Source organism: Balearica regulorum, chromosome 3 (assembly GCF_011004875.1).
Source record: "Balearica regulorum gibbericeps isolate bBalReg1 chromosome 3, bBalReg1.pri, whole genome shotgun sequence".
Taxonomy (NCBI): Eukaryota; Metazoa; Chordata; class Aves; order Gruiformes; family Gruidae; genus Balearica; species Balearica regulorum.
In genome coordinates, this window is record NC_046186.1 from 26,450,596 (window position 1) to 26,475,435 (window position 24,840).

General features: G+C 44.1%; 1 protein-coding gene across 4 annotated transcripts in view; it reads right to left on the reverse strand.

Annotated features, from left to right (window-relative positions):
• Window positions 1-24,634, reverse strand: part of ELOVL5 (ELOVL fatty acid elongase 5) — a 39,236-nt gene extending 14,602 nt beyond the window's left edge. The window contains exons 1-3 of one of the 4 annotated variants that reach the window (XM_075747349.1): window positions 24,542-24,634; window positions 2,397-2,462; window positions 282-469 (exon numbers count right to left, since the gene is read on the reverse strand). In XM_075747349.1, the coding sequence (XP_075603464.1) occupies window positions 282-469; window positions 2,397-2,454 (246 nt within the window). In that variant the 5' untranslated portion in view covers window positions 2,455-2,462; window positions 24,542-24,634. Of the gene's footprint in view, window positions 1-281; window positions 470-2,396; window positions 2,463-22,020; window positions 22,135-23,727; window positions 23,956-24,531 lie in introns of those variants that run through there. The other 3 variants (XM_075747351.1, XM_075747350.1, XM_075747348.1) reach the window with 3 other exon arrangements.
• Window positions 24,635-24,840: the final 206 nt, after the last annotated feature.

Sequence of the window (24,840 nt, forward strand, 5' to 3'; positions counted from 1 at the left end):
TGAAAGATCAGGCCTTCGCTTGCACTGAGACAAGCGTTTGAAACATTGCTAACCAAGGTCAGCACAGATGTTTAAGCCAAGGTTTGTTTCACACCATCCTTAGAAGTAACATTACAACTACGGTTTTCTCCCCTGAGAAGTGACATTGAAGAATGGTCGTAACATTTCTGCAGATGTTTCCCCCGGTTTAGGAGGACTGTCCTCAGAAATAATTTTCAACATAAGGCAATATAATTAAAAGACACTGCAAAGTAACCCCAACCCAACCACTTTTCTCCTACCTCATAAAACATATACAGAGAAAGCAGTGTAAGTCCAAGGTTGTAGACCACTAGAATACCCCTGCATGAGAATGGTTGCTTATTCCGCATGTACTTTGGTCCTAGCCATACGATTAGTAAGTACAAGACTGAGAAGATAAAGGTAGGTGTATAGTTCTCCAGAAGAAGCCATCCTTTTACTCTGGGGTCTGAAACAACAAACAAAAACATAGAAACACTAAGATTTTGTAGGGGGAGAAGTTCAATACATCCAGAAAAAGCTTTACTCAGAGTGTTTCTAGCGCTGGAATTACCAGAGAAAGACGAAGGAAGAGCAGCAAGCCCTTTCATTAAGGGCCACATTGCTCATTACAAAAAAAACTTTCACAAATGACAAGATTTCAGTCATACCGTTGTTAAACAGTCCTCTTCCTAAGGCAAAAATAGTCCTAAATTATTACCACTATTATTTTTAAATACTCATTACAATTAAGAATCGTCTTCCATCCTGAATACCACAGATGAGTTTAAATTTAAAGAAAAGTTTCAATGGCCCTCTCCCCATTATTGTCTCAAACCAACGTTTCCCAGTAGTACACGTCTTATTTTCCCACAGAGCCAGCAAAGCTAAGAGTAAAGCAAATACCTTTGTGGTTATCAGTGGATGATCCTGGTAATTATTTTCTAATCAATACTAACCCAATTAGACTTAGGTATGTCCTACTCAAGAGGATTAGATTTTGGAGTCCTTGTATGAGCAATGAAACACAAAGCAGTCAGTCCAGTCTGACTAACCAGTCCGGTTGGCAACATGTCAACTGCTCAAGAAAAGCACATAAACCATCCCGAACGAGAGGATTTCAGGGGAACACTTGGGACAAGCGCATGATCCTTTTGAACCACAACTGGGTTCCGTACCCAGCAACAGCACGGTATTTCGCTCTTCTCACCGAAGTCCTGCCCAAAGGACTGAAACCAAGTTTACCAAACCATGAAAGAACAATTCAAGTATTGCTGGCATTCGCAGCCCTGACTTAGTTTTAAAGGAGTCAAATCTGGATCCTGAATGTACGAAATGAGGCCTTAAAGTGTAGGTTGGGAAGTAGTTCAGAAGGCTGGAGAATCGTTTGGATTTGCCAGCTTTATGATTCATTATTTTTAAGACATGGCAAATATAGACCATATGCCAGCACATGCAGTAAGTTATATCAGAACATCCAGACTAATTAAACGGGCTTAGGATGAAGAGAGGGGGCAACAAGGGCACCAAGCTACTAAAAGCAAACAGAAGACAGGCTTTGAAGGATCAGAGGCTTGTTCTACCTCCTGTGGACTTTGTCCTACGAATGAGTGGCACCACCACCACCGGAGTTTCACTGGGACAAATAAAGAGTTAGGAAAGACACTACAGAAGCAATCAGGGGAAGAAAGCACATGCCACTGGGCAGCATTGCTGTGCACACTCCGTACGGACGTTTAATCCCCCCTGGTCAGGACTAGGTGGAAAAGGGCAATCTCCAACTTTGCTGGAAGCCCTCGCCATGAGGCCACCGCCTGTCCCGGTCCTTCTGCCTCTCCCTTCCTTGTGCTGACCAGGATTGCTGTTCTCCACCTGTAGACTTTTTTCTGGTGAAAAACCTACCAAAACTGTTGTTTCTTTAAAAAGAATGGTTTCAAAGAAGCAATGCTTTCCAAAAAATACAGATTTTTCCACTGAAAAAATTCTGTAGAAGCTCTAGTTGAGGTCAACAGTATTTATATTTCATCAAATGCAAATTAAAAAAAAGATTTTTTTAAAAATAAAAGCTATTATTAAATTCTAAAAAAAAATATGCAGCAAAGATCTGAGTGAGATAAGTTGTTCGCTAACAACAGAAGCTTAACTGATAGTAAGAAGACTAGCGCCCATGATTGTCATAGGCTCTAGTCATTAGGTGCTCTTCAGGTCAAAAGATCAGAAGCATTAAACTGACTTTTTTTTTTGTTACAGAATCACACATTTTGATGCTTTGCAGATACTAAAGAAAACAGTCACCTGTCAAAGTCAGGATGCTAATGGGAAGTTGTTTCTTATGCTCCAATATCTGCACTTTAATATCAGTTTTATTTACGTATTTATTTTTTAACAAATCTTACCTCTGGGTCCAAGCCAAATATCAAGGTAGCTATTGATTGTTTTATCCAGAAGTTCCATTCTACAACCTATGGAAATGGAAAGAAGAGGAGGAAGTTAGTTCTTCAGCTCATGGAAATAGTTTTATCACCTTAATACCAGCTGTTAGGGTTAACAAAGAAAATACTAATATGCAAAAATTGCAGCAGACGTACTGGAAATTACCAGCATATATAAAACACATAAAGCTTATTCTAGTCTCAGAGAGCCACTGGTGAAAGAGCAGTATTTCCCACTGAAGTATTTAATCATGGATCTAGAGACACATAGGCTTAAAATAACGGGTTCAGATTAACCTGAAGTTCTTTTTAATTCTGTATTTTCTAAGTGCAAATACAGGATGACATCTTGCAAGATCCCTCTGCAAGGAGGAGGAGGAGGAGGAGGACTGGATCTTGAAAAAAGCCAGCAACATTGAAATTCTCAAATAAATACAATTTCAACAAAGAGCCTTGAATGGCTGGCAAGGCTAGCTGGGGAGGAGGAGGGGAAGGAAAAAAGTGAAAACTGGCTCTGCTATGGCTTTTGCAGATAGGTGACTGATTACAGCTCTGATTAACAGCCCATAAAACCAGGAGATCAACAGTCACCGAATGACAGAGAGGGCTGCAGAGGCAAGGGAGGAAAACATTGCCATTTGTGGCATGAGCATCTCCAGTTCCAAAAACTGCTTACTACTAAGATGTTACCAGATAAAACTCATCCAACATCAGTACAGGAGAGCGATTCAAATGCCATCTGTCAGCTCCTCACACAGGCAGTATTTATGGGTAGCGCCTGGCATATATATTGTGGTACATAGGCCGCTGTACCTCCCGAAGGTTAAAACAGGAAAGAAGTAGCAACACTTTCTGTGAGCAGAGACAACTGTACATAAATCCGTCCTCAAGAGAAGAGGAAGTAATTTTCTTCTTGATGAAAAAACCAACCAAGCAAAGCAAAAAACCCCCTCCCTTCCAATTTCCCCTTTTTTTATCCAGAACTGTACTGAACTTTCACTAAAATAATTTTATACATTTATAGTAGGATAGTTTTCACTTCTTGATGTGTTGTGTCCACCTCCCCAAAGCAGTAATATTAACAGCAATTTTTAGTTACAGGAAAATAATGCAAGCAACACATAAGCTGTCAACATACCCACAGCTCAAACCAAAAGTCCATCTCTATTTTTTTTGGTTGTAGCTAAAGAAACATCTCTCTTCCACCTGTGAAAATCCAGCCTCTATAGGATTTCTGGTTTATGTAAGTAAAACGAACAGTAGGTCCTCTGGTTTTAATCAGCTGGAACTGACACCTCCATTTCTTTTGAGTCCAGCAAGAAAAGCCAAGTAGGATGCAAACAACATCCTTTCCCCAGTCCAAAGCGGGACCGGGAGCTGCCTGGCCCACAGTGGGGGCTTTGACTTCCTATGAGACTGAGAAAATACAACGGGCTTGGATATGGACATTTACATCGCATGGTCTTCTACCCTTCCGCCCTCATCCCATCCACCGCAGGGCTCCAGGCAGGAGGCTGATGCGCTCGCCGAGGATTTCTGGCGGCACCTCCAAACCATCGTTTGCTGTGAGGCTCTCGAGGACACGAGGACTTTATCCTCCATGTGCATCAAGTCTTTCCACCACTTTGGACTACACAAAGGCACAGAAGCTTCCCTGGAATCTGGTCACCAGGCACAAACAAAAGAGCTTGATTAAAATAAACAGGAGTTTTTTGCAGTCCTGATTCATACCGGTTTTATTTTCTGACTGAAGAAGCCCAGCCCAGATAAGTACACACTTCACAAGAAGGTGCATTTTTGGGATTACATCCAGCTACGACACACAAACTGCAAGTGCTTGCATGAATGGCCACAGCACTGGCATGCTGGTATCCTAGGAATAAGGAAATTTAACCGAGAAGTCTATGCTGTGCTACCAGAAGCATGAACATCAGGTAGACCGTGAGAAATGAGTATATAATTTTCAAGGAGAAGAAATAAAATTATCCAGAGTAAGCTTCCCCCCCCCACACCTCTTTTTTTTTAATCTGTCAGCTATTAAATATTGCCAGGAAAAGCACTCCCCAGGGGATAATTCATTTTGTTGCTTGAAATCCCCACTTACTAAATTAGTCTGTCACTCCTTTGATCCAGTAGCGACTGATTTAGTTATGCAGCACTGCATCATCCGATAACCCAGCATCTGTGTCTGACTTCAACTCCCCTCTTTGCAGAGGAAGACTTCAGATGGCAGAGTTTGTTTCAAAAAGAAAGGTTTGTTATACAAAAATATACCAAAAAGATCTTGATTCAGAACTGATTTGCTATATACTCTTGTTTGCTGGACACTGTGAAAATGCAGATATGTAAATGAAACAACTAAGGAAGCAGAAACAAACTATGCCTAGCTAGAGCAAAGACAGCAAGAAATGAAATTCCATGTTCAACCCTGCCATAAAACTGGAAGACAAACTCATTCCCCAAGAGGAAGAGGTTTTCTGCAGAGGTCTCAGCTTTTCTGGGCTGCTACCCCAAAGCAGCTTTACGTGCTGCTACCCCAAAGCAGCTTTTTGTGCCAGCATTATCAGACAGCAGATTGTAAAAGCCAGAGCAAAGGAAGAACTACTCCTGGTGTCGATTTCCAGAATTTGCAGAAAAAGAAATTGTTTCAAAAGGAACTCATTTGTGTAACAGAAAAACAGAGGGAAACAATCTGCTTTTGTTCCAGAGGGGGTCATGCGAAAATGCATCAAGTCTCCTGCCAGCAGCCACACAACATTAAACACTGCTTCAACAGCAGCAACTACAAGGGTTCTTTTTTAATTAGAATAGTTTCCCAATTCAGAGGAACATCAACTTCCAGAAAAATTAAACCAGTTGCCATTTGAAACACTGTAACCTGCATGCTTCCTAACACTGACAGTAAGCAAATTCCACAGCTGACCGCACACCCGAGCGGATCACTAGCAACGCTCCTTTGCCTGGAAGTCACCCCACAGCAAGGCATGCTGTTCGGTACCTATGATCAGAAAAAAAAAATAAAATGATGCAATTATGCCACATGCTGCTTTCTAAAACAGGTATATCTCTATATACTATTTTTTCCTAGCCTGCCTTTCTACAATGGACAGGAAAGAAACCATCCTCTCTGCTCCCGAATTCTACCAGGGCAGTAAGGCCCCTGAACACCAGAGCAAGCGGGATCAGAGTCTGGAAGTGCTCAGGCTCACAACCTGAAAGAGGCTTTACTCCTTCAAGTCCAAATATTTAATCCAGAAAAATGCATATCTGGTGTTTTAAACAAAACAAAACCCTGCTGATTTTTACAGATACTAGAGAGTGTTCCATACAGGTACGTGGAAGACTTCTCAGGGTTTCCAGGTATTCACATGAATGGATGTAAACCAGACCTCCAATACAGTTTGAAAAATGCATTGTGCTTTTCGTGCTCTCCTGGTACACACAAAGATCATGGTAGTGGACCCACATACACCACATCATGGTCAAAAGGACTGCATTCTCCTTATTAACAGAAGGTAACACTAATTATGTTCCGTAGCATGAAACCAGCTCCTACTTTGTCTTCCCCTACAATTTTTACAATGGTAAGTAAGTAGAGTTTGGAAATTTAACAAAAAAAGGCACAAAGGCTACTAACAAAATAAAGTTTGTAATGTGTCTGGTCACAAAACCAAGTGCTGAGCTGTAGTCAAGCCAACTGCATGAATTTGAATTCAGAAGTCTACCCATGGACAGGTGACCACCCAACCTACCAAATGCCACAGTTCAGCGGACCATGAAAACCTGAACTGAGCTGACAGCATCGGAGGGAAGCCACTGGCACACAAGAAGGCTGAGAGACACCAATCCATGTTCGGACACAAAAATCCAGCAGAAGTCCAAAAGGGAGCTGCTACTCGCAAGCTGGGAGAGATGGAAGGGTGAAGGTCTCATCAGCCTGCAGAAAGCAGCTACATCGTTGTAGGATGGAGGAAAAATGTTCCTCCCTGTCAAAATAACAAGAACCTTTCCACTCTCAGGAAAAAGCCCAACACATTGCTGGTTTGCTCTTACTGGGCAGAGATGTGTCATTATATCAGACTGATACTTTAACAGTACCAGCTGTCTCAGCTTCTTTGGGGTTACATCCAACTTCTTCATCTAGAATTTGCACCCTATAGACAGAGACACAGCACTGTTGGGCTGCATGTACCCATTACAGATGACAGGTTACAAGAATACTTCATAAAGCAATCAAAACCCCAGACAACCATTAACTTCTCAAAGCGAGATGAAGTTTAAAGATGGGCTGAGAGGCAAGGGGCTGCAGTCTCAGTGGCTGGCACAACATCCCCTGCCATGGGGGTAACAGTGCTGGAGTGAGCACACCAAGCTGGAGGCTCTGGGGGATGAAGGGTTTGGAGAAAAGATACTAAAATACAGGTTTTTTCAGAGATTGTTTGCTTTGATATTGATCTTAGGTGTGATGCTCCATCATGCAGAAGAGGGAAAATTCACGCTGCCTGTGTGGTAGGTAGCATGGACACATCCATGTTATTTGGATGACACAGCTCAAGAGGGGGAAAAAATACTCAATTTTTAAATTGGAACAGAAGGTAGAGCACAAAGCTGCTCCTAAGAGAGCTGAATATATTAATAGGAAACTTAGAGCAGAGCTGACTTTAACCAGGCCTTTGCCTTCATGTAGTATAAAGCACTACTCCAAAGAAGTGACAGACACATTGAGAGATCATATCCTTGGCTCTCTTCATATTTTTAAAGCTATTAGGCATCTTTGGGCAGTATTGATTTTCATAAAACCATTCCAAGGTCCTTTTAATCACTGGGCTTCCAATTCTGCAACACAAACATAAGGAAGGCTAGAGTTTCACCTTGCTCCAACAAGACTGAGCCCCATCATTAAAATACTACTTTTTAAAAAACCTCTGGATTTAGATAGGACAGGATTTTTTGGACATCTACAGAACATTTTGCATCCTCAGTCTACTTTTGGGGCTATGACCCAGGACACGCACGGCGCTCCAGTAGCCACCCACATGTCCAGGAGATGTGAGCACTGCCCCGTTGCTTGGTCCTGGCATGGATGGCCCCACCGAGGCAACCAAAAATACAGACCAAAGGCTACACAGAGATATGCTTTTCTTGCAGGACTTCCTAAAAAAATTATTTGTACAAGTTTTTCATAGGGGCTACCAGCAGTGATAACTCACTCTTCTAACACACATCACTGCTCTCTGAGGAAAGGTCTACTCCTATGCTATCCATAGAAAACAGATTCTGGGGGGGGTTAATGCCAAAAAGTGATTTAAGAATTCTCAGTCGCAATTTAATGTTGTTTCTTGAGTTTCTTCTTGGAGTAACTTCAGTTTCCAGGTACAAAGACTAGGCATGAAAACCTAAAGGTTCCCCCCCCCGCAATCCCATGCCACCCTTTTGAAGTAAACCAAATAGCAGCAACAAAACATTTTGGGCTGAAAACTCAAAGCATTGGGAGCCTTTCAGCAGGTTCCTCCAGCTCTCACCCTGCTGCCTGAGAACTCCCTCAAACAACAGATCCCAGTTTTCACATTTAAATGCCTGAACTTGAGTTCCAAAAAAAATCCCCAAAATAGGCATCTAAATAATCGTGCTGGCTTCTGAGAGCAATGCACCGTCAGGCCTGGCTGCTCAGCCTTTTTGGAAACCAGCCACTTTCTCTGTTCTTAAATTAGGACTTCGAAACCTAATTTTAGGCACTTGATTTTGGAAATCTTGAATTGTGTTTTCTCGTTAAAGTGATGTTGCCCAATCTTTGCCACTGGAGAGGTGACTCCTCTCTTCCTCCCTTCAAAATTACAAACTATCCCTCCTCCAAAAACACAACCATCACGCTGCTGTTTGCTTTTGTAAATGTACTGGAACTGAAAACGCTCAGCTGCTTGAGAACTGGAAGACAGCACTGATAATCAAAGCCGTCAACCATTTTCTGTCTGTTTTCCAAACCTGCCCAGTTTCTCCTTTCTATTCTCAAAGCCTTAACTGCCCCTTGCATGTATTCCCTTTGCCTTTCAGCTTGCTGCCAACCCCAGATTCCCTTTTTTTGCCCTTCTTGAATACCCTTAGGTCCCAAGCATGCTTAATGTTAGCAATGAAAAGGAGTTTAGAATAAATCACAGTCCATATTGATCTGAAAGTGCAAGTACATTTATTTTATGGGAAACCAGCTGAAGCATGAGTGCTGTGGATTTTGCACTTTAGTTTTGTAAAATGCAAGAAATTATTTTTAATCTTTATTTTGCAACTGTATCTCTAGCAAAGCAATGCAGATTTTTGGCCCACCTTGCATTAGTGACAAATCCTCTAGCCTGCTGCTGACTCATTGGGACCCAGGATGCTGAGCTTTCATGCTCACTGGCAGGACCAGAGTAAGGAAGGTTTGAAATAAATTATTTGTATAAAACTCAGGAAAGTGTAAAAAATGCAGGACAAAGGAGAGAAGCTAGTCTCAAACAGTTTAACCTACATGGTATTTCAAAATATTGAAAATGCAGGGGGTAAAGGAAGACTTTGGCTAGCTAACTAGGGAGATCATTTCATGCCATTAGTTCCCTTGTCCTTCCACCCTCCCAAATCCTTCGTAGTGATTACCTTCATAAATAAACACAATTGTGGCAACCAAAACGTTTTACAGAACAAATACAAGAAAGGATGCTGCAAAATGGAATAATTGTGCTTAATACCCAATACCTCATTAAACTAGAATCTAATCATCTTCAGATAGGTGAGTTTAGACAAATTATAGATCCTCCTTGCAGTTTCAGTCACACTTTCAGCAGATCTAAACTAGCACAAATTAGGATCTGAGCATCCTAGGATTAGGACATTCAGGTGCATTTTATCCCCTTGCAGTCAACAGCTCTTGCTGCACCAGAGGATAACTTCAGCCAGAGGGAGAACATGCAGGATGATGGCCAAGGGGGAAGAACAAGTTGGAAGCAACCACACAAATGCACCCATGGAAGTGCCATGAGTACCACCTCTCCATCCTAGAAGGACACATTCAGCTAGAAATAAGGGTTTCTCATGCTGCAAAGCCCCCATTAGCAGCAGCAGACCTGGCATCCCTCAGTGCTACGGTAAAATGCTTTTTGCAACAGCATGCATTTTCCTGGAATAAAATGTTCGAGGGGGTATCCTGTGCCCGGCCACTGTGCACATACCCCAGCACTGCGATACTGGAAACTTCCTTGCCGCTGCCAGCTTATATATAGCATTATGCTGTTAAAAGTGCAGTTTGTAAAAGCATTTACAGAAATAAAACGAGGAAGAAAAGGCAAAGCATGCAGGTTTATTCAACTGCTGTGTTTGTAATAGCACACAACCAAAAAATGTGCAAGGACACTGCACAGACAGCTCCCACCTGGGATTTTGTTCTGTTGTGGGTTGGGTTTTTTTTTTGTTTTAAATGGTAAAGAAACAGAAGAGAGGATCTGTAGCAAACTAAGTTAGATGGAAACAATATGTATGTGGCCCAAGAGCTAGAAGTTGACTTGTTTGGAAGGAAAGCCAAAGCACAGCACTTGCTATATAGCTTTGCTCCAAAGCCCTCCTCCCCAGGCAGTACGTGAGTGTTTATTAACAGCTACTGTTTTAATCTGAAGCTCCCTCTTTTTCCAAAAGCTGTGCTGGTATTGCAATTGGAAAAACGTTGCTAGCTGTAGCTCGCAATGGCAAATTAGCCACAGGAAGCCTGAGAAACTAAAGAGAGATTGCTGAGAAGATGAAGGAGTCAAAAGTGAAGTGCAGAAGGCCATTAGGACCTCAGCTTTCATTTGGGTCTCCTTTCTCTTATTCAAGTGCCATCTGCAAGGTGGTCTGAAAAACAACTTTTCCCCTTTAAAAAAGGGGAAATCTAATCTCCATTTGTGCACTTCACTCAAACCAACTTTTTACTTTCATAAGAGAAAAATAAAGGTATGGTTCCCAAAGCCTATTTTAATGAGTCTTCTTGGTCAAAAGGCTGCATTTTCTAATAACGGAGCTGACGAGACCACAGCCAACAGGTCCAAAGAACGGAGAAGCCCCATCTTGCATGACCATGGCTAGCAGCAGAGTTCGAGTACTGTGTAGCTTCAGGTCAATAAACTTTTTTTAAAAAATATATCTCATAATTGCATATTAAAATTTAAAAAGCAACAAATAGCAATAAAAAGTTACAAGTGGGGCTGTCCTCCCACGTGAACCCTCATTTCCTCCAGCAGCAGCAGCACCGTGTCTAAGCACCGAGAGGGCATCCGCCACCAGCCTGTCCCTTCCTCCTGCCAGAACACAGCTGTGCTGAGGTCTAAACCCAGGGGACATCTCAAAAAAACCTGAAAGTATAGGACAGGTCTATAATTCTTGATTATCATCTTTGCCTTTATTAGCTTGACATAGGAAAGCTTGCTGTCTGAACCATAAAAGCATCCGCAATTCTCCTGCATGTGTGAGACACCGTACGAAGCAAGAAAAGGCTGTGTGCAGTTATCCAGTAAACAAGGTTTAGCTATAAAAAGGTTATCTGGGGTTCACACGCTGACTAGATACGGTGATCCAATAAAAAGCTGAGAAATTAGAGGAAGGCTATGAAAGCTGAAGGTGAAAGTAATGCTACACCATGCAAATCTGACTAGTTCAAGGATAACAGCGCACAAAATCGGGATTGAGGTGCCCTGCTAAGATGACTAGCTACAACCCCTGGGTTCAGAAGGGTAAACGATGGCTTTTGGAGGATCACTCAAGTTTGGGAAATGGATAACACTGAAAAAGCAGACGCACAGGCCACCCTTCTGCAAGTTACAGTATTTTAAGTATTTATTTATGTGCTTACTTTTACTTCCAGTGAGCATGGGGTAGTACCTGGAATGCTGTGGGAGAAGTGAAATTCCCTGGTGGGCTATAACACACAAAAAAACCCCCAACCATCTAATACACTAGTTACATTCCTCAATAAAAGTGAATTTCTACACTTTTACCTAAAGGAAGAAAAGACACGTACTGACACTGTGAATGCACACCACAGCTTGCCTTGCTGCTGTTTCTTCACATGGCCAGCCACTCTACAAGAAGTCAATCTTAAAACTTTTCTGTTTTCCTGCTGTACACCCGTGAGACATGAGTTAACCCTGTACGGCTGCAGCTGCACCAATATTGGTGCAATAAGACGCTAACAGACAATACAACCATACGCAGTGAACAGTACTAACAAAAAAAAAGTCAGGCAAGTACAAATGACAGCTAGCTTTAAATAGCAGGAACAAAAGGAATAAAAATATTCCTTTTCCCACCGTTCTGAGAATTAAGAAAAAAGAAGGAAAAAAAAATAAATTACTCCAGGTACAACTGTTATGCCACGGCATCGTGCTGCTCAGGACAAAACCCTGCCGCTCTGTTAAACCCTCTGCGTCCCAAACAGTACAAAAATAATACGCTCATCATTCAGAAAAGCAAGTGTCTTTGAAGATTTGATCTCCTTTCCAAAGGATAATGGAGTTAACACTATGTAAGGCAAGATTTTGACTTTGTTTTCCTCCTGCCCAGGACTGACAAGGAGTATTGAGAGTGAAGACAACTTGTCCTAGTAAAGGGGCAGAAGAAGAGAGACATTGAGATTTCTTGCAGATGCATCAGTTCCCCCATTTTCCCTTCTTGTTCAACACTTAGCACATCTCTAAACAAAGTGTCACCAAAACCACGCAGCCAGCTGTTGTCATGTCTGTTACAGAAGCTCAGGGCTGAAAAGCCTGGTGGGTCCTGAGGAGCTGAACATCCTTACCTGCACCAGACCTGTGCCAAACCAACCACTGCCGAGAATCAGCAAGTTTCAGGGTACCAAATCATTGCTGTAACAAGGGCCCCTGAAAACGATGACTGACTCGCAGAGTGATTAGAAAATAAAGCATTTCTACCTGCACATTTCCTTGGTTTGATGTTGGCAGCACTTTCCTAAATGTTATGTCATCAGAAGACCCTGCCCCAGGAAGCAAGCACTGCAGTTTCTTGTATTTTATTCTTCGTTTTAAGAGGAGAAAGACCAACCAACTAATTAAAAGGATATACTGTAATGGTAAGCTTGGCGTGAGCTTACCACTGACTCTTTCTATGAACTTTAAATAGACTACTGGAGGGAAAAAAAATTCAAAACACGCTGTCCGCACATCTGGCAACTGCCAAGCTGTGTTCTACAAGCTCATAATATAAAAAATTCAGGTACCTGCAGAAATCAGGCAGGGAATTCCAGCAAAAAAAGTCTGTTTCCTCCAAAATTTATCCACTCTTTTCTTTCAATAAGCAGCAACAAATTCCTGGTGCAGTGGAAACCCCACTGCCATTAAAATCTGTTTCAATGATGAACCCAGCTAGATTGAACCCCCAGCTCTAGTGCCAAGGTGCAGAAGGTTTTCCTACGTTTGCTTCATACTTTCGAAAGTACCGGAGCAAAGGCTGGGTCAGTACTCTAACTTGCTGTAATATATCCGCTTTAAACACAGGAACAAACCAATACCCACACAAGCAGCAGGCAAGAAGATTCCTCCACCACCCTGCAGCTATCCTGTGCTCCACAGCGCAGCAGTCCCCTGGAGAAGGGGGTACCAGATACACCTCCTCTGCCTCACCGCTTGTGCAAAGTCTCTCTCAAACAATGTCTTCGGCAACTTACTCGTTCCTAAAGATAAGCAGCCACCTCCACACACGCATTTTTCCTGCTCATGCCTGTGATGGTGCCAGCTCATGCCCACCTGTAACCCTCAGACTGACAGCCATCACATCACCTCATCCTTGCTCTAACTTCTCCATTCAGTCAGGTCCTCAGCTATCAAACCATACCCAGGATGTGTGGGGTGACCAGGAGCAACCAAGAACAGATTTGACACTGCTGCAAGGGGTGTCCCCACACCTGCCCAGGTGGAGGCAAGCAGGGAAAAATTGAGGTAGCCCCAAAAAAACCCAACCAAGCAAGATCAGCTTTCAGCCAGGTCCATCCCATCACCTGACCTACTGCAGGAGAAGGCACGTGGGGGTGACCAAGAGGTCTTACCTGACTGAAGCAGCAAGAAGCCAAGACTGCAGCAAAAATAAAGGTAAATAAAACAGAAGGACAAAAAGAAAGATGCAGAATTTTTAAAGTAGAATTCTAAAACGCTATTAAGAGAAGGCCAAAATAAAATGCATTGCACACACATCATTTTACATATAGGAATGGTTCTAGTGAAAAGTGCAAGAATTGCAGAAAAAAGAAAACATGAAATAACAAAAGGTCACATGGGATATCTTAATGTCATGCAGAGCTAACTTACAGAGGGTTTTAAATATAATCGTAACAGCATGAACTGACAGATTATTGGAATGTAAAAAGCAAACAACATCTTCCCCCCCGCCCCCAAATGTTCAGACTCCAAAAGTGATGTATTTTAAGATGCGTTACTATGTTTCTGTCTTGAAAACTGCAGGACTGAGGATGGTCTCAAGGCAGGTCAGATGTGGAGGTCTCAAGGGGAAGGGGGAGAACGTTAACCATCGAGGGACCCAACAGACGGAGACCAACGACTGATTTCTTCCAAGAAAAGGCAGCTTGAATGTTTGATTCAAGCTAAACACAGCAGAAGTATTCCAACAGAAACAGAAGCAGTGAAGAGAAATATATGGAAAAAGACTGGAATAAAAAGCTAACCAGACGGTGAATATGACCTAAAACTCTTACTACACGCTGGTCAGCCAGCAGCTGAGGACCTTGAAGACAGAGGGGAATTATCCCCTTCAATTCTCAGCCTTAAAGCACATTATAGGGTAAGAAACGATAACCCACAACCTTACTAGTGATTTCAGATACACCTTGAATGCAGTAGCCTAAGATTAAATTTCAATGGGAAGTTTGATTTTCTAATAAAACCAAACATTTTTTACTTGATGCCCAGAGCTTAAAATTAAATTCATTGTATGAGAAAAAACACATTGCTAGATAATTAGAAAGTGACTTACACATCGAAAATAAAACTTTCTCCTTTACTATGCTGCTTGCAGCAAAGTGACAACTTAACTTACGGTGTATTTTATAAGCGCTCATATTTTGCCAGGAGTGAAAGATAGGAAAGAATTACGTTGCATTTCGTCAGCCACACTTGTAAAGCAACTCTTTAAACTCTGGCCAAAAAACAAGCTCTTTAGTATAGTATATAGTAGTATAGTAAATCTCTGTGCACATCTAGTATACAGATGGCAATATATTAAAAGCTGCTCAGCAGGCAAACCCAAACCTTTACATTCTGAGCGCACCTAATTCATGTATGTTTTGTACAGACTGTGTAGGATACAGAACGATGCTTCAGGCAATGCAATTGCTTATTCATGTTGGCAGCTCTCTGAAAGTTTCACCCTCCAGTATCTCACCACCACAGCTCTATTTTTGCTGCAAGCTAAAAGCAAAACATGCTTTTGTGCAAAAATCTTTTTCATGAACCAATTTTTCAAATATCAAAAGACAGTTCCAGTGGTTGGAAGTTATTTTTCCACAATGTTTTTATCTCCCTGGAATACAAGTCCTCCACACAGATGTGTCATCTCTACAATGAACAGCAGCAAAAGGACTCTTCGTTTAAATAGATCTGTTATTCTGGGCCAGGGAAGCTAAATGCTCAAGTTCACAGCTTCACACAGGAACTGGTATGTGGTGGAGGAATAGAGGAAGGAAAAAAACCCCGGAAAACAAAAAAAACCCAGATTTGGTTAACATTCTGCTCTCACTTAATGATGGACAGCTTAGGTGGGAATTCGGTCGGGGTCTCAGCAGAGCGATGCTGCTGTAAGGAGGGATGCATCAGAGCTGCCAATGGACGATAAGGGCTCCTTCATCAGTTCAGCCAAAAACCCAACTCTGCTCCTCTGTTCCACAAAATAACCTCCCAGGGCGTTGGGTGAATAAGCTTTTAAAAGGCAAAGCCTGAAAAATAGATACAGACAGAAATATGAAAGTAAGAAAAGGAGCAGCAAGGAAAAATGAAGAGGGGAGAGGGCTGGAAAACCCCTTCACTTCATTGCTAAGTTCCTTCACGCGTGCGACTGGCAATTCACTTGCAGCCACTGCAGGTTCAGATACAGTCATCCCCTCCCATACATACAGCCATACATCTCTCCTTCAAGAGGCAACACAGCACTAAAGGGTGTAAAGCACTCACCTCAACACGATCATTTTTCATACATTGTAAACGGTGGTTAAAACCTGGCAACGTCCCCGTGTTCTCACAAAGACTGTCCTTCAGGACTCAAATCTGTATTTTAACAGCTTCTTAAATTTGTATTTTAAGACACAAAGTCAATCCCCACGAAGGCTGAGAAAACTGAACTGTGCTGTATGCAACTGATACCCGTGTTGGTGCATCATTTGAGCCTGACGTGTTTCGTGAAACCAAGAAGTATTCAGTCTGCACTACTGGAAATTCACGATAGCTCTGCAATTGCTCAGCTAGGGTTTAGATTTGAGTATCTTATCCAAATGAGCTCTGTACTGAATTTCCAAGGAATGAGACAATTAGATGGACTTCAAAAAAATGAGAGAAAAACCTTTGAAAACAACATTAGTGGTCACTTCCTGTACCTTAATGCACTCACTCAGCAGTGGTGATAGAACAAGAAATCAATATAAAGAAGTACTGAAGGATGTTATTTTTGCTCCGCGATGCATGGTCAGACCGGCAGCCTGCTTTTGCTTGCTTCAAAAACAGATGACAATGGTTTTGAAAGGGCAGAAGAAAGGGTAGGGAAGTCAGAGGTTCCGGGAACTCGTCAAGGAAAAGCGGAGGACCCGAGTACGGCCTCAAAGACCACCAGAGGTTTCAGAATTACTTGGGAACATGATAGATGCTGCAAACCCAGAGGACAGAGATACAGCCATTTAAACTCTCACGGCAAGTGGTCCGACACTTGAGGCTCGAAAAACGCCTCACGCCCATGCACAATTTATACCTATAAGCAAGCAGAAGCAGCAGCGGCTAATGCACTACTAGGGCAGGGACCGACACTGAAACATCATGGCCTTTCTGTGACTACCTGTATTTTTTATTTTTCCTGTATTTTTTATTATCCCCCATTTTTAACAGAACAGACAAGGCTTCTCAAACGCAGTACTCCTTACTGACTTGCTCAGTGCCGTCTCTCTCCATCTTTACGTAATGGGTCTGCCACCCTATATATCACTGGTGTTCCCTCACACTTGAGTTTACCTCTAGCCCTCACACTACATTTTAACCTCTTGCAGAAAGTGATGGGGACACCCATCTAAAATTTCCCAGCCTGTGGTTGATCTTGGCAAGCACTGCCACCTCAGCTGTAGCCACAGCAAATGAGAGGCTGCAAAGGCGACCGTGGCATAGGCTGTGCCTTCTGCGGGGTGTAGAAGTCAGAATTCAATAAAATACAAACAAACCTACTCAAATCTTTTGCAAGAGGCTTTTCTGCTTATGCTTGGTAAGGAGGCAGAGAAAAATCGGTAAGTAACCAGCTGAACTAGCTTATTTTCCCTCACTATATCACATCATTAAAAAAAAGAAAATTCTGAACTGCAACACAAGTGCAGATATTTTCCCCATCAATGAGCCTTCATGCATGCAGTAAGTCAAACTTACAAGACTAACGTAAAGCTTAACAACACACCAAAAAGCCACTGTACACGAGTGAACTGAGGGATAAATATATGACACAAAGGACCATAATTTAGGACAAATAGCTGACAGCTTGTACCAGATCACAGGGTCGGTGATCAGCTAAGAGTGACCTCTCAATGCCAGTACTGCAAAAGAGAAATGAACCTCTAAACCAGAATGAGACATTCACCGTAAGCATCTGCTACCCTGCAATCCACATGAGCACATACATAAAAATGCAAGCACAACTAACTACCATTGTGTCCTTCAAAGCCAAATCCAGATTCCTGTGCCTCTACCAACATTGTCCTGCAGCTACCACGTGAGGTCTTGCTCAAAAGCATGCGAGCAGCCACGTGAATGAACTGAACACGTACATGCTTTTCGGTAAGCACACATGCCATGCGCCCAAACTAGCGTGCCATTTGAACTTCAGCATGCAAAAAGGTTTCTCAAATTTCTTTTTCTAAAGGGCAGGGTCATGTTAAACATTGGGGAATGTCATCCTCCTAACCGGTTAAAGGTTTAATTATTGTTACTTAAGTCAAAGGTTCTCCCTACTGTTTGGCTAGGAGATGATTCTCAAAATGCTGATTCAAAACATCAGCATTTTTAAAAGCCACCGGGGACCAGGAGATAATCCTTCAGGAAAAGGTTAACAGAAGCTTTCTGATTAAATTATGTGCATAGAAATAGCACATGTAAGGGGAAGTCTACAGAGGTTAAGGTATAAAGGTCTATAGTTTCCCAAGTCTTCATCATCTCAAGTGAAACCAAACCTGAGGACACAGGACCAGCTCAAGGACTAGACCTCTATGTTCAGACCCCTATACTGACAATTGATAAAGTAGTGGCAAATGTACAAATAGATTTCTTTCGTTCATTTCTAAGAGCTTCAAGACCTGATTTGATCTTCAGGACCTCTATCTGAATAGGGATGCCATGGTTTTAACTCAGCAGAGGCAGAGGAGCTCCTCCACCAAACTGCAGTCTGCTCCAAACCCGCAACCCTATGGCATCTAAGGGAAGAAGGCATTTTCCTGTAACCAGCACTTGCTAGGGGCTCCTTAGCTAACAAGGGTACAGCAGAAACACTGCCTTAATCCAAAATGCTTCCCAGCAAGTTTGTAACAGCACCAAGTAATGGGAGGGAAAGAAAAAAAGAAAAGAGCAGCAAAACATGCAGCAATGCAAATTTGCATGCTTATGAATTAATTAGCTAAACATATGGCCTAAAACTGTAAGATACTTTGAGGTGTATTCGGTTTAATAAGCTAAACCACATATTATTCTGCAAATTAATACTTGTTAGTTTTTGCCTAACACTGGTAACATCCTTAAGAACTATGACACCAACTGAAACGTCCATCAGCACGCTTATGCCCTAAAAGCTGGCGTGTTACTTAAAATCAAGACTACGTTTTACAGCAGAGAGTCTGAATTTGTGCATAGGAAGAAAGCAATTACCCTCCAGTCACGGCAAAGACAGCCAGCAAGAGGAGAAACAGTTTTCTCGAGGTCACGGAGGGAGAGGGAGTGCTTCCAAGCGATAACGGAAGAGGAATAGTCACTTTATTCAAATAGCTGACCCAGTGTCTCAAAGGATAGGGTTGTGTAGGCATCAAAGAGCAGTGCAGAATTTGAAAATGCAGGAAAAAAAGGTTTATTACATGTTTGTTGTAGCTTTGCACAAGGAAGTTTTGTCTCCTGTAAATATTATAGTGCAACTCAGCGTATTTAGTTATTGCCCAAAGCACCTCACTTGGCAGGCAAATGTTCAGTATGAAGCTTTGACATGGAGGTCAATTAAATCCAGACAACTTTATTTAGCATAAATACAAGTTCGTGGAAGGTTTTTATATTTCTACCTGCTCAGTATGCCATTGGTCATCAGCAAAGCTATCATTAATGAAGCACAACATCTACAGCTAATAATGCTTTAATAAGGACATGCAAAATACCCAGATGCAATGGGACACTAAGACCAACTCTTAATTTGCAGCACTGAGTTCAGCATAAGTAGCACAATTCAGTTATTCTTGGAGAAGTGACAATTACACTTAGGAGCATGCATCTGTGAAATCTCTATACCTGGTAAGATAATTTATTAGACTGCCATTGTGCTTTCTAAATGCTTGACACTTTGTGTTTCACGTGAGTCAACCATTTCATTGAGGAAATTAAATAATTCTCCGATGCATCGAACACAGTAGGAAAGCATTTACCGACCACATACTTTTGGACAAGTTTGTTCTTGTGCTCTTATTTACCCAGTAAGATACTGTGTCCTAAACGCCAAAACACAAAGAGAAACCAAGGCAATAAATGAGATGATTAATTTCATTAAACAGATCTAGGGAGAGCCACTGCGTACACAGTCCACAGCAACTCTACAAGTTATCTCCATAGTAAGATTGGAAGCAGCATTTATTTGATTTGTCAATCAAAAAATCAATCCAGGTCACTGTTTGCAATACCTTTATCAAACAGAGATATAACTGCTGTTCTGTCGGACACAGGGAACAGGCTTCAGTGCCCTCAGGAACCCAGATATAAACCACTTTTACCAATCAGCACTTAGGAACTTCAGGGATATCAGCCTAAGCAATGCCCTCTTAACCGTATTGTTGCAATACCAAATTTAAACAGCCTTAGGAAAGGCCATAGCAAAGCAATTTGAACTGGAAATATGTTTTTAAACAGACTAACTTCTGTGTAATTCATTGATTAACCTTTTCATTTGTCCTTGTGTGTGATTTTTCATCTAATGGAAAGATGTTTCCAAAGCTAGCGTGCATAAACCGCTTGGATTGCAGGAATCTTCTGCATTTTTAACACATTTAAGAATCACAAAACAAATTAGTGACTATATTGCATATGACAAAACACCTACAGATTACAAGGATTGTTGTTGGGTTTGTGAAGTGTTTAGATGAACACAGAGAAGAGTGCTCTGACTGGCATGCAGTAAGCATCAATTTCTTAAGTCTATTATTATAGTCAAACAGCTTTCAAAAGCATATGTCGCATCCTGGAAGAACGTCACTTGCACATTGTAAAAACAGGAAAACAGAAGAATCGCCGCAAAGAGCTGAGGCCAACAGCCCCAAAAGTATTCCTATGTTTAAATAGTTTTATAGATCTTACCCCTATACAACTAATTTCAGACACAGAAATGAAAGAAGGTAATGAGAGAGGACTGAGATTAAGAGAACAAAATGAGCAAGTCATTCAGTAATGCAAGGGAGGCTATAGCAAACAGCACCATCACCTATACATGCCTTCATGACCTATATGAAGAGCTGCCAAATCTAAGTGGAGCTTTAGTAGCTTTGAAGAGGCAACAGAGTTTGCTTGTGACCCATCTCAAGACAGCATGCCACTCATGGGAGTAAAAAAACTGCCAAGAAATAATAGGTAGAGGCATTTGTGGCTCTGTTCCTCACCAGTGGAAGAGCATCCCTGCCTCTGCTCAGAGAACAATGTCTGGAATAAAAAACCCCACGTCACCAAGAGGCCATTTTCTCCAAAAGGCTTTCCCAGTCCGAAGGACCCTTTCGAGCACATCCCATCCCAGGAGACAACTCTGCGCACGGCACGGGAGCTCTGGCTTCTTGCCACCGTGGCAGGAACCCCTGGGCAGGCAGCAAGCAGAGTGCTGCCTGAGACATCTCCTGTGCCGGCGGCAAGGTGACACCCAAAGTGACATCGAGCCCACCCTCCCACCCGATCCCTGCCTCACACCACCATACCGCTCCTGCCCTGCCTGTTGGGTGACATCCTTTTAGTGCTAGCTCCAAGAGGGACAGAGAGGACAACAGGACACAGAGGCACAATGCTGTTTTAACATGGGGCCATATGCAATTGCCATTTCTCTCCAAGATTTGTCTCAGATGGGACGCAGACTGGCTTAATTGGGAGACTCGCTTCGTCCACCTCGGAGCAAGGACTGCTGAGACCACTAGAAGACAGGCAGAAGATGAGTATTTTAACCTTGTAAGCACCACCACCTTGCTCTGTACGGGTGGTTTTTTTTCCGGAGCTCAGCAGAAACAGAAGCTTTTGATGTTGCAATGTTTGCTGCCCCAAAAAAGAGGAAGGTAATGGAATGAGGTCAGCTCAGTACTTGAGAGCTGATAATTTAACCAATTATCAACTGAATGTCACTTACAAGGAATAAGCTCTGGATCACTCTCAGCACCGGGCTTTCCACCTGCGGCTGCCGGACTTGAGCACCAGGTCAGCCTGAAATCCTAAAATAATGTCAGTTCCACCATCGTTCCAAAAATCTGAATCTTCAAGCAAATTTCCAAAAATCTGCTCCTAGCAAGTCGCAAAAGAACAAGTAATTAAAGGTGATGCCCAGAGGCCCGACAGGTTTAGGGTATTATTTCCAATTTACATTTTTTTTGTTCTGTTAATCGTATATTCTCTAAGTTAATTCCTCCTGGAAACAACACAAAATGAAGGTCAGCAGAGAAAGAAGAGATTAGACTAGAGAATTCAAAATATTTTATTTCAACTCTGGCTGTACTACAGGAAAGGAATGCAACAAGAGGAATTCTTGCTGAGAAATGTAAAGACAACATCGACTTTCTAAAAATACTGCAATAAGTATACCCAGAGACTGGTCAGACAGCACATAAACTAAGTATCCTTTGACACTTCATTTGATCAGCTGCTGGTATGTAAAAGATACTAAACCATACAAAATGCAATTGCTTTTTAAAAAGCACAGTGAGGCAACCAGATCAACAGCCAGACTTCCCCAGCTTGCAAGACAAAGCTCCATAGCATAGTAATTTCACTGCTGCTCTCTCTGGTTGCATTTGAATACTAAAATACAGGAGACAACTTAGATCAGTTACAATAAATTCACTCAGCTTCTTATGGATAAAAAACACAAAGAAATCCATTACATATATAATGTGTACCTTGTAAGAAATTCAGTAAAATCCAGCAAAATTCTGGCATGTCTTTTAGTGTCCTTGACCCATGTCAGTTGGCAACAGCGTCTTCCGAGGGCAAACCCACTCTTAACTTCAGCAAACTCAGCACAGTGGTCCCTTTCATCTGCTCCTCAGTTCATGTAAAGCTGGAAAGGGATCTCTACCCAGCTGACCTCAGCCATCCCCAGGCACCACAAGTTTTCAAGGGAAATCCTCACTCTGTGCGTGCAAAAACAGCTCCCCCCAAGCAGAGTACATGCCTTGGCTACGCTCTGCTCTGAAAACAGATTATGCCTAGTGCACCCCAAATATATGAATGCTTTTATAAGAAACTCCAGCTTTTGTTGTTAAACAGCTCCAGATAATCACGCGTGCCCACAGGCTTAATCTCCCTGACGCAGCTTCAACTTCTGTTAGCAGGGGTGAGGGTACACCAGTATTTATCTCTAGCTATGGAGTTTTCTAACAGCAGAGAAAAATATCAGTCTGCGAGCGCACCAAAGGAATGAGGAGGGCTTAGAGTGAAATATTAGTATTATATCGCAAAACTCTTCAGCGTTATTCACAAGTTCATATTAAAACCAAATAAACCTCCTCCCTCTATGCTAGCAGCTTAATACTGATGGAGCAACACCGTTAGCCCGCATCTGCAAAACTTCACAGCTGCAAAACCCTCCATCCAGCTGGGGCCACCGGCGATAACTTAAGCCGACCGCTTACGGCAGGCCCGCAGCTGCCAGGTCCTGGGGGAGAGCTGCTCACGCAGAGATAACCTCACTCTGGAAGCAACCTGGCCCAAAACGCTGGCGAAAGGCTACGCGGCCGCCGGAGATGCCTGCACGCTTGCACTCCTCTGGTTTCAGCTGCAGGGCGTGTTTCCATTTACCAAAGCGGGTTTCAGAGACTTCCTGATCAGAAGCATCCTAACTGCAGCCATGCCCTGCCTTGTTTTCCCTCACCATCGCTAGCAGCCGGCTGAGCTCTTTGCTTGCATTTTTTGTCGCGGTCCCGAATCCCACAGCACCAGAGATCGCCCAAAGCACTGAGAATACAAATTAGCTGTACGGGGGGCACTGCCGTTCAGCCGTGGCTGGGACACCGAGCAGGCAGTACACCCAGCTGACGGAGGGAGAAACGCCTCTTGTCATCTGCCAAGAGCCCTTCTTGCTGAGCAAACCAAGGTGTTACTATTCCTGCCCAGGTCTGCAGAACTGGCCTTTTGTCTGCAGATTTGGAGCATGGATCGGTGCCGGAAAGCTCTCCAGAGTCAGATCCTCGGCTGCTGCGTCTCTGGGAAGTGGGGGATGGCGGGGGGGGGGGGGGGGGGGGGGGGAATGAGAGCAGAAAAGCAGCCAGCGCAGGCAGGGAAGGAGAAAACACTTAAATTGCCCAAGACAATACTCCACATAACCCCAAGCGTTGCCAGCTTCTAATGCTGCTGATGCCCAAGGTTTTCCAGGAGATGGAAGAAATAAAAGCAAGTCATAAAGTTTTTAAGAAAGTCCCTGCAATACACATCTGACATACTGACACAATTCTATCGCATATGCCCTTTTCCAGTGATTTCCTAATGATGTACTCTTTAAACATTCAGATTTTAAAACGGGTAGGCACTTTTCAGAAGCACTGCACATCTCCATGGTGCTGGCTCAATGTGCCCCGTCCCACACACAAACCCGGGAATTACCGTACCAGCGGCTCCATTTCTAAACCAGTTTACGCGGTCAGAGGCGATGAGCAAGACTATGGGCTCGGGGAAGAAGGAAAAGCAGGAGCAGTCTTCCCTTCGAGCCTGACAAGACCTTCCGCTGACACCGGCCCGTCTCTTTGAGGCGGTTCACACCCAGCATCTCGCCGGGCGCCCAGCGTGCTCATCGAGCTCGCGTGATGCACACGCACACCGCGGGGCGAAAAACGGGTCGGGGGGTTTTTGTTTGGAGCCGGAGCGGCGTTCAGCCCTCCCCGAGCTCCCCGGAGAGGCAGCGTAGGACCGAGGGCCGTTTCCTCGCCGTTAAACGCAGCCGGGGGGTGGTGGGGGTGGTGTTCCCCCTTCCTGCCCGTATTATTTCTCCCGGCTCTGTGCCCCGCCACGGCGGAAGGCGCCACCGCCGCCGCCCGAGGATGCAGTAGCCATGGCAATGCGAGATTGCATCATGCTCCTGACTAACTGCACTGGTGAAAGACGCTCCCGGCGAAAATCCCGTCCCTTCCGCCGCCCCGTCCCCTCCCTCCCCCGGCCCGCCCGCCCGCCCGCCCGCCGCTGCCGACCGCGGCCCCGCCGGGCGCCGAGCCCGCCATCCGCCCCGCGCCCCGCCGCTGCAGCCGCACTTGTTGCGCGCCCCGCGGAGCGGCGCCCCCCGCGCCCCCCATCCGGTACCGGTACCCTCCCCCGTCCCCGTTCTTCTTCTCCTCCTACTCCTCCTCCGCGCCCGGGCGGCCGCGCCGCATCCCGCCGCCGAGCGGGGAGCCCCGGCCCTGCCCTCCCGCCCGGGGGACGCGGCCCTACCTGGCGGCGGCGGCGCTGGGGGCGGCGGGCGGGCGGGCGTGAGGGCACCGGCCGGCTCTGTCACGCTGCGGCGCCGCGAGGGCGGGGCCGGGGGCGGGCACGGGGCGGGGGGCCCCGCCCCCAGCCGGCCGTGGGCTGACTGTGACGTAAGAGTGGTGCGGGGGGTAACGGGCGACGGAGGGAGGGGGGTGCTATGACGTCACGCCCGCCGAGGGCCAATCCGGCGGCCGCGGAAGGTTCGAGAGCGGTGTGGGAGGACTGAGGTGGGTGCACGGGGGACTCAGGCTCGCCAGGAGCCC